This window comes from Empidonax traillii, unplaced genomic scaffold (genome assembly GCF_003031625.1).
Source record: "Empidonax traillii isolate 1590-97213 ecotype Southwest subspecies unplaced genomic scaffold, ASM303162v1 scaffold959:size240107, whole genome shotgun sequence".
Taxonomy (NCBI): domain Eukaryota; kingdom Metazoa; phylum Chordata; class Aves; order Passeriformes; family Tyrannidae; genus Empidonax; species Empidonax traillii.
In genome coordinates, this window is record NW_020956152.1 from 116,161 (window position 1) to 131,870 (window position 15,710).

A 15,710-nucleotide genomic window follows, 5' to 3' on the forward strand; every position below is an offset into this window, starting at 1 on the left:
GCTGCCCTTTATGTGCTGCAAAGTGGTCCAGAGGCAATTCAGTGTGGGACTCCCTGTGCTTTCTAAAAGGACTTAAAAGGCAGTCCTACTGCAAAGTAATTTAGGTTTCTGACTGAGCACAGTAGACATTTAACTGGCTCTAACTTTTCCATATTTATTTGCTCTTCAGTGAGTCTGGTAAGGGTAATTGTGCCAATAAATCAGGACTGATTCATGGAATTGCAGCAAACATAACACTGGCAGGGACAGAACACGAACAGTGAACAGCTTGAAGTTCTGAGTTTTGTAGATCTTTGTGGAACTATAACAAAATAATGGTCTTGCCCTCTACTTACACTGGTATAATTTTACACAGGGCTGTACACTGAAAAGAACCTGTAGGCTATTCCTCAAGAGACTGACTGAGATAAAAACCATATTCAGTTATAAGGTAACTGAATGTCCATTCTTACAAGTACAGATGCCACTGGGTTAAGTGTATTTGAAAGATGGGAAAGAGTGTTTAACAGACTCCTTAAAAAACATGCAGCCAAATCCACATCTTGTTTCTTAATAAACTATTTATAGCTTCGTTCATTTTGTAATTGTTTCGGCACTGCATGAGAAATAGAAGGATAATAGTGAATGGGGTAACATCAGACTGGTGACTTGTCACTAATGAGATTCCATAGGGCTCCATCTTAGGCCCTGTGCTCTTCAACATCTTTATAAGTGACTTGGATGCGGGACTGGAAGGGATACTCAGCAAGTCTGAAGATGATACAAAACTGGGAGGAACTGTTGACTCCCTTGAAGGCAGGAGGGCCCTGCAGAGAAACCTCAACAGATTAGAGGACTGGGAAGTCCCCAGCCATATGGAATTCAACAAGGGAAAGTGCCAGATTCTGCAGCTGGGATGGGACAACACTGGACGTTCATTCGTACAGACTGGATGAGATGGTGGAAAGAAGTGCCATGGAAAGGGACCTGGGGGTCCTGGTCGAGGGCAAGCTGAATATGAGTCAGCAGTGCCCTGGCATCAGGCATCAGGGAGGCATGAGGCAAAGCATCACCAGATGGTCAAGGGAGATGATTGCCCTGCTTTGCTCTGCACTGGGGCAGCCTCACCTTGAATATTGTGTGCAGTTTTGGGCACTGCAATATAAGAAAGACGGTAAGCTATTAGAGATCATCCAAAGGAAGGCAATGAAGATGGTGAGGGGCTCTGAGGGGAAGCCATATGAGGACTGGCTGAGGTCACTCGGTCTGTTCAGCCTGGAGAAGAGGAGACTCAGGGGAGACCTCATCGCAGTCTACAGCTTCCTTGTGAGGGGAAGAGGAGGGGCAGACACTGATCTCTTCTCTGTGGTGACCAGTGACAGGACCTGAGGGAATGACCTGAAGCTGTGTCAGGGGAGGTTTAGGTTGGATATTAGAAAAAGTTTCCTCACCCAGAGGGTAATTGGGCACTGGTGCAGGGTCCCCAGGGAAGTGGTCACAGCACCAAGTCTGACAGAGCTCAAGAAGAATGTGGAATAGTAAGCCCTGGGTTTGATCCTGCTCCCACCAAGGCTGTGCTGATGACTTTGCTGAGCGTGGGCTCAGGCTTCCTCAGAGGAAGCAGATTCCTCCCATCTCAGAAAGCCCATGTTTTCTATATCTTGTGAGAACAATACACTCACTACCTGGGCTCTGTTCTATCTTGCACCTTCCTACTGAAGTTTTTCTGGAACAACATTTTCCTTCTGAGCCTGGCAAGTGGTTTCCAAACATACATTCTGATATACTGATGAATATTTTTTGCTGTCACTTGATGTTCTTTCTGTATCTGAAATAGTCTATTCATATCTGACTGGAACCCTAACTATGAATTAGGGTAAAATCTGGACTGAAAACTAAAGCACCTTTCTATATAGGTGTATTTGGTATATGTGCAAAGTAAAATGCACATCCTCGGCCACTGAACTAGTTCTTTCCTTCTGCAAAGTAAGATTAGCTCCACTTGGGTGGACAGGCTTTCTTTCTGCATTTTCAGATGGGCTTTTGTCCTCTGAATTCTTTTTAAGCATTTTCCTATGGAGGTGTAAGCTATCAGATTTATAGCCAAGTGATCCTTTTCCCCCATGAGACATTTTTTCTGATTCTCTGAACTGCAATGACAGGATCAATTCAGGGATTACAATGGATAAGCAGCTGCTGTAAGGACTAGAAAACAAACAAGGCTTCAAGGCCTGCTAGGCTGGCTCCTCCCAGAGCTGAAGAAGTGCCTGGCTGTGCTCAGGAATTTCTTTTGTTAAAACTACTGAAGAATGAGTGGTCTAACTCTATTATGCCAGGAATGTTCACAGAGCAGTAGGTTCTTTGCTACCTATACAAACAGTCCCGATCCCAGTCAGGCGTTAAGTGATAAAAAGTGCTTGTAGATCATGGATGGAGTAGAAGTTATCAGTCAAGGCTCAAATGAAGTGCTGCTTCAAAAATAATGCTTACAAAGGAAAATTCCAGGGCAGATAATCAGAATCTGCTGGGTCTGAGGACTCAAGTAAATTGCTGTTTTTTGCAAAGCGCTTGGGAATGTGACATTTGTTTCTGTCAGTCAGGTCCAACAGAATTAAACCCATGAAAGGGTGCATAAATCAGCAACAGGCTCCTCAAATTGTCTTCTAAACAAGAAAGAGCAGGGGGAAATAGCCAGTCATTGGAGAGGCGTACAAGGCAGAGTGACAACAGATGGACAAAAGGAGTCCTGGGAGACAGAGAGCAGGTAGGAATACTCAGGTCACTGTGGTATTACCATCCCAAATATTTCTCTTTCATTTGTTGATTACTGTAATAATTTGAAAATTATTAGTGTGGAACTGTGAACCTGCAAAAAGATATTTCTGGTCTTAAACAAAAAGATATTTCTGGTCAGGATCAAAGATTTCTCGCATATCCATAAAAAGATAAAGTATTTATGAGAGCAAAGGACTGCAAGAGAAAATCTACAATTTGAGATTGATGCCTGTGATGGCATTACAGCAGCAGCCAATCAAAAAATTGGGGCAGTGCTCTATAGCTAGAAAAATAAATAAATCCATGAGTTTGCAAGTGAATTACAAAAGAATTTGCTGCATTTAATTCATTACAATAATACAAAAATGTTCCTCAAGACTGCTATGCAATATACTCATCATCTTACATGAATGTCAGTGGAGGAGCTCCACAGTCATTTATCCCTGTCATACTCACCATCATATTTACCTCAGCAGCCTTTGGCACAGGGACTGTACTAAAGGTGTTCAAGGATGTGGGGTGATGCTGCTGGTGGGAAGCAGGAACCAGGGTCTCGTTTTTCCTCCCCAGAGAAACGGAAAGGAATGATGTAGGAACATGCTGGAGACAAGAGTATGTATGCCTACTGATGGCATCTCCCAGCTGCTACTACCTCTGTCAGTGAAAAGTAGAAACTGCCATCTCCTGCCTTGAAAGAGAATGTGACTCTGTTCCCCACCTGCCACATTTTTTACAACATCAGCCACATGTTGCCCTAAGGAAGAGTTGCATACAAGCAGTGCATGATGCACAGGAGCTTTCTGAGAACTTGCTCTGGAGAGGTGGTGGCACTGTGGTCCTAGAGTGTGAGGCTGGTGGTGGCAGTGCAGGGGACTCTGCTTGGCCTGGCTGAGACATGAGGGATCAGGGCCAGAGCCACCTCCTGCTGCTTTGGGGCTGGGATACAGCTGATCAGACTCAGCGTATTTAGGCTTCTTTATAGCTTCTTTACTGTGGATGAGTTTATTGGTTGAACACATGCAAGTTCAAGTTATTTCACAGAACTAACAGCTGACAAATTTTAATCTGTAGAGCTGGCTATTTTTACTGGTAGTAAAAGTCTACATGCTATGTTTACCCCACCAGGGAAAAAAACCAATATTCAGTCACCTAAAAGTTAACAGAACCAGCCAATGAAGGAATCAATTTATAATAATGATTAATAACAAAGCACTGTAGGCAATGGAGCTACAGACTAAAACTAATTTGTGGAAATTACTCAGCAAGTGATTATGACTAATGTGATTTGCCTTTGGGCAATTCATAAAAAAAAAAAGTTAAATGTGTGGAATGAAACATTCATTATCCATTATTCCCTCAGTACAGGCAATGGCATTCATACTGTAGCAGAGCCTGTACACTTCAAGCAGATTTCAGGGGTATACTGCACTAAGAATTATATGGATTCTTTTTTCTTTCCTTGAAAAAAAGAAGGGGCAAATATCCCTCCTAAGGAGCTCCAGATGCTAAGTTTAAAAAGTCCCGAGGGATTACACCTCATGTAAAAGTGTGTGAGTTAACCTTGCAGCTTAAGTATTGGTAGAAGAGCAGTCTTGTTTGAGATGAAGAGGTTTCCTCAGAAATAAAACACCCCTGAGTAGTCACTCAACCTCTTAGATGAATTTTCTTGCTTATACTCTATCTAGACTGCCACTGCTGCCAAAGCTGATCACTGTGGGCATATTCTAAGATACTTCTTATACATCAAGACATACAGAAGGTGATCCTTCAAGGATGTCTCAGTGTAAGTTTCTGTAAATGCACATTCAGGAAAGCATTCCCTTTAGGTTGGATACCCTTCCCAAAAGGGACGGACCTTGCAGCTTGCTGACCTCTACAGCATTGGCTTCAGTGTGGCAAAAGGCAGACCTCTCACCACTTCTTTCCCCACTGGTTTGGTGTTTCTTTCCGAAAGCAAACAGCTAGAGCAGACTGTAAATGACAAAATCTACTTAGGAAAAATCATTAGTAAGGGCAGTCATTAATAAACTGGCAGATAAAACGAGGGAAAAGATACACTGTTGTTCTTTCCAGTGCCTGTTTATTTTCCTCATGATTGGTTTCCCTTTGTCCAAATCAGCGGGCAATAAGAAAGGGTATCTTTACATTTGCTTTATTTTCTGCCTGACACCAAAATTCATTGCTTTGTAATAGGATGACCAGGATAATTTTCTCAAACTTCTTTGTGATAAAGCCCTTCAGAAGGATATGCTCATTTGAACTGAGGGGAGAGGAGATTTCCATTTAATTCTTTGGATTATGAAAGGTAGGCCAAAGGGAAAGGCTAAGTCACTCTGCCTTGCAAATGTAAATTTAAAGGCAGAAGAAAATGGCTGAAATGAACACAGAACATCATAGTAAAGCTCCCTCCGCCAGACACAGTGAGGACAAAACCTGGAAAGCCCTTTCCCTCATCAGAACAGATGTTTTGTTGTATACAAGGAAATCCTGCAACAAGAATACAATCCATCTGTACAGAATCTACTCAGTGTTTGCACCATCCTGGGAATTTATTCTGAATATTTAAGTTGTGCATGGTTCACTCTGGGGGTGAACTGGGCTCCCCAAATTCCTAAGGTTTTTTTGGGTTGGCTAATGAGGACTAATTCTGACTTCACTAGAGAGTGTAACTTTTGGTACTTTTGAAATATACCTCAGCCCTAGTAGACAAACTTGCCTGAGTAGAGAAACAGGCCTGAATTGAAACCCAAGTGCAGGTGCCCTTCTCATTTCATGAACAAAAGTAATGTTTCTTTTATTTTCACTGACTTTTCTTGTTCTTATAATACTGTCAATGGAGAATGCTATCAGGCTATATCACAACTCAGACTGAAAACTGAAATTTGCTCAACACTGAGTAACACAACAGAAGGATCCCATGTCTTGAAAGGATCCTGGTTCCATCTTTATTTTTCCCTTGAGGAGTAGAACATGTGAGTAATATAATAGGTTGATATTAATTTACTTGCTCAAACCAGAATGGATTCAAAGGAGATGTGCCTTAAACCAATGCTGATTTTCTGGCTCAAAAATGAAAAGATCTGAGGGGCAGTCCTTGCAATTATAGCAATTTATATATCTCTGATGACACTCCTGTTCATATCCCTATTGTCTGTCAGGCGTACTGTGCTAAGACAGCAACAGGACTCTATCTGAGTTTTGCTTGTAGCTTATTTTGCACTATTGGGCTTTTTTTTGGTGCACTATCTTCTATTTTCTCCTGAGCACATAATTAGCATTGTGTTTAAAGACTCGTAGTCTTACTGTCTTACTTTTGAATTTTCAGCTCTGGAAGTCTAGGGGCAGGAGAAGGACAGAGGAGACTTGACTTGGAGAGTTAAAAATTGCACAACTCTAAATACATGGTTCTTCTGAGGAGCTGATGACTTGCAGCCACTATGGACTTCTGCTACTATTGTAAGGACTTGGCACCTCTGAGGAATGTCATTGTTGATCCACTTCATGAAGGAATAACCTGAGATTTTTTTTTTGGGGGGGGAAGATGATAAGTCCTATTAAACATATCCATTACTTGTTAGCCACTCAGGTGTCCCTTTCTGTCTGACTCCATGCAGATGGGCAGTGAAGCAGCTGCAGATGGAAGAGCCCTAAGATCTGACATGCAGCCAAACTCAGCCTATGTTTATGCAACCAGGTGTCACTATGTTCTCTCTTTTACTGAGTCTTCCCTTCTACCTCCTCATCTTAGTGCCTCAACAGAATCAATCACTTTCTAATTAACTAGTCAGATTCCAATGCAGTTTGCCAAAATTTTACTATCCTGCCGTCGGAGTTATAGCATGTAATTATTTATTCAAGTTCCTACTGCTCCCACTTTGATGGAATTGGGTGAAGGAATCTCTTTCTGGGAGCCTAAGGGAGCTCTGTAATGAGAAACAGTTGCAGGAAGGTGAGTAACCCTTTTGCTTCGCAGGGTTTGCAATATGAGGAAAAAGGAAAAAACACATGTGCTCCCTCTTTATGTTCCGGCATTTAGGGGGAAGAAATTACTGCAAAAACCAGCTTCCACATGTATTTCTTGGGTTTATGGTTAGATTTTTTTTTTCCTAATTGGGAGTAAAACAATTATCCTTTTTGGGGTGTTACAATAACATTTACAGGTAAGGGTCAGGCCCTTAATAAGTGTAGAAACAAATATAAGACAATATTCTTTAGAAAAGGTGGACATTACAGTGCCAAGTGCAGTAATACAAGGTATCACGACACTACCTCTGCTGAACATTGAAAGTTTTCACGCAACATGTGCACAGTTTGGGGTCTTGAGAATGGGATTTACAAAAGATAGCATCTTGAGTGGGGAACGAATTGAACATAGTGTTAAGAAATGCAGATGTGAAGAAGACAGCCTCAGTTTTCCTACTTACAGCTAGTAAGGTGTCAGTGTCTTGACTGCAGGAGTATTTGCAGCAGTAAACCTTCTCCTGGGCTGAGATACCTAAGGTAGCTCTACCCTCCCTCTTAAAAAAAAGGTAGCAAGAAAGCTTTGTCATAACTGAAAGACGGAATGCTTTTCAGGAGGGTGTAAGAGCTCTTATAACATCTTCATTTTGGTTTATTTGGTATGTGGACAGAGATTTGATTTATGTGTATCCCAGATGTTAGCTACTGGACTAGGAAATTATGTGCACCTTCTTTTTTTCCTCATTGAGAACATAACCATTTACGTGAGATTTCAGCAACAGAGACAGAGATACACCACAGACTGCCTAACAGTTTGCTGGAACTGAAGGCAGTGAGCAGCCCAAAGGTTTTGCACATGCTCCAAACACTTTGGTACAACTGGTGTTCTGCTGTGACCCAAAACTGTACGTCACAGGACCGACAAAGTTACCAATATGTTCCTTTGTCTATGCCAGCCAGACGCAAAAGAAGGCTTGAGTTTCTGTGCCAAATGACTTTACTTGTGCCTGTGGTGCCTATAAGGTTGCCCATCAAACTCCTTTATCTTCACAGGTACAGGGAGAAGCCAGCTGTTGCCTGCTGGGGTCAAGCAAAGCATGAGCTAACACAGGGGAAGAGACAGAGCCTGGGACACGTGCAACTCCTGGAACAAACTCAACATAGTGATCAAGTTGTTACTTCCCTTGTTCTGCTCTGGTTAGGCTGTGTTTTGGCAACTATTAACAAGGCTCAGCCCTTTTCCCCGTGCCTGGGGGCAGCGCATGTGCATGGTGCAGTCCTTTCCACATTGCCTTAGGGGCCACAGACCTGGCTTGCAGGTGCTCCCCCATTCTCTAAGATAGTGAGCCATGCTGCTGTGGAAGGACTGCCTCTGCCTTCTCTAGCTGTGCCAGCAAAGCAGCATGCTGCAGAGTGCTCCTATGCTGCACTGCTACAGTGGGACCATTACTTTACATTTGTATCTGCAGGAAAAGGCCAGGGAAGAAAGATTTTGGTTTGTTAGTGAGTCTTGTAGACACTCTCTCCACTGCCTATAGAAAATTATTCTGCCAGAGAGATTCCCAAATTGAAGCCACTTCCTCTTCCATATTCCTGTGTGTGTTCACAACTTGAATTAACTCAGTGTTTTAAATAACACCATCAGGCAGATAATGAAGCATGCAACTATGTATGCTAGAAAGAAATGGAAGAGAGAAGAAAGCAAATTTGGAGTGTGGCTCCTATATTATATATTACTTTAGGGCAATAAGTGTTTCTTGTTTAAATTGTCAGGCATGATGAATCTAATTCTTATGCTATTTTATTGGGAAATTAGGAATTTAATGGGCAAAGGCTGCTTTCCAGATTATAAAACAACTTGAAGTGCCAAGTGAAAGGCAAGTCAGTTGAAGACTCAGTCTTCAAGAAGATCAGAAAAAGAGGATGAAAATAATCACACTCACCTTAAGCCTGTTGAATGCAGCCCTCAGGATCTGCGTTTCCCTCTCGCTCTCAGGAACAACTCGTATGACTTTATCACTGCCAATAACAGAACATGGAATTGATACTTTAAGGCTCTTAGCAGCAGCACAGTGTGATGGTAAATAGGATCAGATAGCTACAATAATTGTGCTCTTTTTCAGCATCTGCAAAATGTCAGGTGAATTGGAACTCTGCTTCTAAACTTGGCACCTTGGATTATGCACTTCCATAGACATGATTTGCTCTTCATAGATAAGTGTCAGCTTGACCCTCCATTTCTATGTAAATGCTTTGTTCCTTCCTTCTAGGCTAAACCATTTAAGCTGACATCTTCCATACTGAGTATCTGCCTCAGATCAAAACTACTATTTTTTTTTTTTCAAAGCAATTAATCTGTTTCTGAGGAAGAGATTAGGTAAGATACATTGCTTTTTCACGTGTAAATCTTTAATGGGCTGTGAAAAGTCCAGTGTTCTTATGCATTGAAGAGGGGACAATTTTAGAAAAGAGTCGATCTTCATATCGCAGCATGCCTTTTGCTTTATCCATTAAAGCTTGCACAAATTTTGTGAAGTAAATAGCTGCTCATACATGCTTAGAAGATTCCAGGTAATAGCAGCTGGTTTTGTTCAGTTTCTTTAGCAGAAACTGAAATAGGGTAGGTTTAGATAAGATATTAGGAGGAAATTCTTTACTGTGAGGAGCACTAGAACTGGTTGCCCAGAGCATCTGAGGATGCCCTATTCCTGGAAGTGTTTGAGGCCAGGTTGGATGAGGCTCTGAGCAACCTGTTCTAGTGGAGGGTGTTCCTGCCTGTGGCAGGGGCACTGGAAATAGATGACTTTTAAGGCCACTTCCCACCCAAACCATTCAGTGGTTCTATGATCTTTGGCAAAGAGGAAACAGGAAAGTGAATGACCATTCAATGACCATCATCTATGCCATGAACTATGGGAGGCTGGAGACCACAGAAAATATAGCAGTTGATCCTGTAACTAAGACATCAGCCATACACAAGAAGGCTGACCTGGCCAACACTAATTCTGGAACTTTCCTACATTTTGAAGATTTTAATTTGTACTTTTGATAATCCTCTTTCAAGAGACCTCGGAGGTCATGCATATCTTTATTTCTACAGTTCTATCCACTAGCCAGAATACCTTTAAAATAAATTATGTACAGCTTCTGCATTATCTGGGAATTTTATACAGTAGAGTTTCCCTCGACATTGAGACATGGTCCCTTAAACATGAGCTCTCCTATTTCACTGAAGCTTCTGAGTCTGCTGAGAAGATATCTGGCCAACTAGAAAGACCACTGGTGAGTTTACTGCTGCTGGCCTCACTGTATTAGGGAGGGTCCCAAGATGCTGCTGTTCTCAGCAAGCAGGTACCAGGTCTTGTCTTTGGTGTACTGCAGTTTCTGCACTATCTGGAAATCATTTCTCCTCAACCCCATTCATCTTTAGTCTTTTCTCTACAGCCAACATCTGCTCCCCTTTGTTAGCTTCTGATCCTCCTTTTTGTCTCAGCTCTCCAGTTTTGGTTCTCATCCCTTCTGAGTTTTCCCTGCAGACAAGTCCCAAGCCTCCCATCTCCTTCATGGCCTTGAAGTTTTTGGACCAGTTAGACTCCAGGTTATTGTTGCAATAACACTGATGTACCCAGGGATGTAGACCTCAGTCCATTCTCCTTGGCTGCTGTTGACCTTACCTGACAAATGGTTTATGCCTAAGAAAGATTTCTGAAAGCACTCTTATTATAATTTGGCAGCTATAAAAATTCAGGGGATATTACTGTGCTTCTGAGACAAGTTTAACCTCCTGTATAGGAACTTACACACAAAGGCATAAGCCTTTTAGAATACTATAACTGCTACATCTTTCCAAGGAAAATAGATGCTTTTAATTTATCATACATACAACAGTAATATTCTTTCCCATTACTCACTTCTTCCAGAGTATTAAATTGCTGTTAAGAAGGAAATGAGCAAAAAGAAATAATGATTGCCCAGGACATGTGAAGTCAAAGTAACTAATAAAGATTCATTGAACATTTCTGGAAGGATTGGTGCAATCAACATATAAAAACCAGATTTTAATGAAATGAGTAGCTAAGCATGTGTTATGCAGCTGTAATGGAATTTCAAAGGAATGGATATCACTTAGGTACACATCACTCTAAACTGTCTTGGATTAGCTCAGCAACTCTATCATTTCCAATGTGATGAAAAACCTGCCTGAAAAAAGAGGAAAATACTGGTGTTGTGACACGCTGATCACTTGACACATTGTTGGGAAATGCCTCAAGATGTGTCTGGGTCTGCTGCTAAAGAGCTCAAGCAAGCAGTTTAGCATACCTGGGAGTGTTAGTATTTTATTAAAAGATGGTTAAACCATTACAAGGCACTTCCAATTTCTGTGCAGGCAAGTTGCAGGAGTAAACCGAATTCCTGAGAACTCTCTGCTAACATCCACTTCTGTAGGCTGGCTCAACAGTGGATAAGCATTGCACATTCTTCAAAAAAGCAGGTATCAAATCTGATTTTACTACTGATATCTATCAATCAAAGAACATAGTCCTAGGGTTATTTTTTGGCCTTACAGCCTTCCTAGTTACATTTTACATTAAAGAAATAAAATAATTATCTTAAACTCTGTGCAATACCCATTGAACTTAGGGTAGAAATGCAAGAACTATTTAAAAGCCAACAACAAAATCTACCAGATCATGGACTAATGTGGCTGATACATGGCAGCTGTACCCCAAACAATAAGGACTACCCCCTGGTGAGGTCCCCCGCCATCCTTCATGTTGAGATGTTGAGGAAAAAGAAGCAATTGAGCACATATACATCTAGGGAAAGTTGTGTTGCCTGCAGACATATGTCAGCAATCTGCTGATTTATGCAGCTAAGGTTATTTTCCTAACCATAATGTCTCTAAATCTTTTTTTTTTTTTTAAAGGCTGTTTTTAAAAATTTCTAAACAAACAGCAAGATGGGATATATTTTGTAGAAATTAATATAGAAATTTACATCCACCATGACAAACTTTCAATCTACTCCTAGCAACTAGGCTAATAGAATTTAAAGCTAGGATTTAGTGAGATCTTTAGAATTTTGTGTAAACACAGTTGAAGCCTTTGCCAAGAGCAAAACACAAGCTTTAGTAAATGAACTGACTAACTGAGAGTAGTGAGCAAAGAGTAGAAGCCAGACGGCTGGTGTCCCCAGGGACAGCCTTATGTCTGAGCAATATGGGTGACCAGCTGTTGACCAGCACTGACATGCAATGTCATTTTTTTCCCCTTCATTACCCTCTTATATTTTCAGGAACAGCATGAAAAATGACACAGCTGCTTTTGAAACACAGAATATGTTACATGGCTTTAGGAAGGGTGATACTCCCCGGTGCCAATGGGGACTAAAACTCATTGGTTTATTCCTTTGGCTTTTTCCTTTACTTCTTTTCCATTTACTTCACAGTTTTACTCATCTATGAACAGACCAGATGGATTCAATGAAATCATTCTGCAGCACATCTATAACTTCTTTACTGACGGAATTAGTAGCTCTCATGAAACTTCCCTGCTAAGTCACATGGCATGAACTGCATTTATGTAAATTCCTCATTTCCTTCAGGAAAATCCTTCTTATTGTTTTATTTTCCTGACTAATGGGAACCTTAATCAGATCTCTGCTCTCCCATGGAATTCAATAAAATTATGTTTACAAAGGCTTTACAAGTATTTTAAACACAGTTTAAGGAATGATATGCTATAAATCAAATACCTATAGAAAAACTAGTAAAGAAAATAAATCCCCACTTATAGGCATTCACTCCTAATGGTAGAGGAGGGATTATAGTTCTTGAGAACAAGATGCCTTAGTTGCTGCACTTAAGTGGTTCAGTAAGGCTGAACAACACATCTGAAAAGGGCTACAGTATGAGAGCCTCTTGTCAGCTCCCAATATGCCATAAGATATCACTTGCAATGAAAGATCAATAGCTTCATTACTTTTTCTCCACTAAATTCTGCTAGTCAAAATATTAAAATGTTAATGTTTTTCCCTCTCTTCATTACTGGGATGAAGAGTTTTAACAGGGACTCAGTCCTGTTACAAAATCAAGTTACTTAAATATGGCTGGGCTTCTTCCAAAGACCTGATGGGGACATCTGGAAAGAGAACTTTACAGAACTTCCTGAGCCCTTCATTATGGTTTTCTGTATTACAGCAGATGCTGATCCAACCAGAAGAGAACACCATTTGTATTGTCTAGATAGCAATGCTTATATTTTCTGCCTTTTAGTTATTAAGGCTGGAAAACTGATGCCATTCCCAGTATTAGGAAGAGCTAGCCAATCTATAATTTCTAATGAAAAAGATATGCTTGGGTAATTTAGGCAGAAATGCTGAGGAGGCAAAATATGTTACTGCATTATATTTATCAGTATAGCACAGATGATTTCTTGGAAAGCTGAACTTTTATGCAAGTTGCCTGCTAATTCCCAGGCATGGGATATCTGATTTTCATAGATTTTCTCAGGTGCAAAAGAGTTTCTTTACCCGAGTAGGAAACCTTATGGACTTAAGCAATGCTGCATTACTAGCACTCTTCCTTTAAACAGCTTCTTCCCAGAAACAGATGATACAGAAAGGCGAATGTCTGCAAATATTCCAGTTTTCATTCCAACTAAGGAATAATGCTTTTCCAAGCAAAGTTGGCCTCCAGTTTCTCAGAAGCTTTGGCTATAGGGCCATCTAGCTTAAACACAGCAAGTGGGAATCACTTGCTTCAGTGCATGCTTCTGTCTCAGAAAAAAAATCCCAGCCGTGTATGGTAATGTCATTGCCTCACAAAGTGTCATCCTTTGTGTGCAAATAAAAGAGAGTAAGGAGGCAGTGATTCAGGGCAAAAAAAAAAAAAAAGAAAATAAAGAGCAAGACCAATACACACTTAAGACAAACAAACAGACCAAATTAGGAAAATGGATGACAAGGAGATACTGAGCTAACTCAATACCCAGGGAGAGGCTGCAGTAATCTGCTTAAGTGAAACATCATGCATACTTGTTCAAATTCCCTAACTAAGAAACGTATTGTAATTACATGTTTACATGAAGCAGCTGATGATCCTTTAGCTTGGACACAATCCTTCCAATGACATATTATATGAAGCACTGCTACTTTTACAGAAAGAATCATCATCATTCTGGTAACTAATTATTTAAAGGAGCTCCTGCTATAGGCCCATCTACTTCTTTATTCCCATGGCTCATGTATTTCTCCAGTGAGCTGGTCTGTGCTTTGTAAGGAAGAAATGAGTAGACGGTGATGTTGTCAGGCTTGGCATGGGCCTGACAGTACCAGGATGTTCATCTGTCTATCTGGGTGCTCCTCCACCCAAACAATAAAGCTTCCCCCTATCCTCCCTCTTCATCTAGATTGCAGAGGCATGTTGAACTTGTATGGTGTGGCCAGACAAGCTTGGTTTAATGTCCTGATTAGGAAGTAGCAAACAATCACTCCTCAGCCAGTGTCCCTGAACAGACCTGATTACATTTGCTCCAAATACCTTACCCCTTTTCTTGTTCCCCACACTTGCACCTTGGTTCCTCCATCTCTCAAATAAACAACTCAGCCCTAATTACTTTTCCTCAATTGGTCTCAGCTTTGTCGCATCTGTACCCAGAATGGGTATTTCTAGGTAATCTCAAGTTCATATGGTATTACTGACAGGGTTGCCTAGATATTGTTGCCCACAAAATGTCCTCAGTATTCCCTTTTCAACTACCTGTGGAATTCAACCATTTCTCAAATACCCCCTCCTTTACCTCCTGCAAGATTCAGTTGTCCTTCACAGTGCTATCTGAATTCCTTGTCAGCTTCTCACATTGTCATATCCAGTAATTTCTCATGTCATATCCCATAGTTTATCCACATCCTGATCACTTAGCTTAACCTCAGGCCAGAGTCTAGTCCACATCCTTGCTAGGCCACATCTAGTTTAGGCCACAAGCTGCACGTGCTTGCAGCTCCCATCATGCTGAAACTCCACACAGAAGCTCATACGCTTTTCTGAACTTTAAAGCCACTTCAGTTCATTCTAAGCTGCATGCATGTTCTCAGGCAACTGCAGCAACTATTTCCAAATTAAGTATCTCAGGACTCTGGGCAGCAGATCTGCTCTTGACCTCAGTGAAATCAAAGAAGGAATGCCACGTTTGAAAGAGCTTTGTTACAGAATTTAGATAACAAGAGTAGAAAGCTGAGCGGGGGAATGGTTCAGTGTTAGAGGCCCACATAAGACTTCTTGTGCTCCAGCTTCCTTTAAGACCTTGAACAAACAATCACAGACCATCTACCAACGAGTTTAAGTGCAGGCTTGGCAGAAGGTTTCCTGTACTGAGCTCCATATGCTTTATATCCACATTGTTGGCTGCCATTCACGTGTAAAAACCGCACACTGTGTATTTGGTTAGAGATATTTGCTGGTGCATTGGTTTGTCTGGTCCCTCTCTTCCCCATCTGTTTCAATGGCCCGTGAAAGAGTCTGGGCTCTGTCCTGGTAGGTGTGCTTAAAGCACGGGTAGCTGCCAAAGCCTGGCATTCAGCCTGACTCTGAGGCTGAGCACACACCTGCCTGTAAAGCATGATGGACCAGCTGGGCCTTAGAGCTGTGTTTAGCTGATGGTGTACACACGGTTCAGCTCCCTGCCCCAATAAACAGGGATATGACATCATCCCTTAAACTTGTGGGGATATTGGGAGAATAAATAAACTCATGACTTTTAAGCCTCCCGATGTCTTTGGTAATGGGAGCAAGGAAGGGACCATAGATGGAAAGCACTAAATACAGCCTCCACAGAAGAACAAAATTCTGCAACTCTTATTTAAAGTCTTGAAGCATTGTGCATTTACTCCATAGACTTCAACAGTGCTGAAAGAAAAAAAGCTTTTTTAACCCCAAAATTTAGTATTTTCCACATCTTCAACTTTTTCTATACATGATAACATGGTTAATTTGGCAA

General features: G+C 41.2%; 1 protein-coding gene across 1 annotated transcript in view; it reads right to left on the reverse strand.

Annotated features, from left to right (window-relative positions):
* The window catches only part of CPA6 (carboxypeptidase A6), an 80,260-nt gene that overhangs the window by 35,428 nt on the left and 29,122 nt on the right, over nt 1–15,710 (reverse strand). The window contains exon 2 of the mRNA XM_027903435.1: nt 8,658–8,733. Coding sequence (XP_027759236.1) covers nt 8,658–8,733 — 76 coding nt within the window. The remainder of the gene's footprint in view (nt 1–8,657; nt 8,734–15,710) is intronic.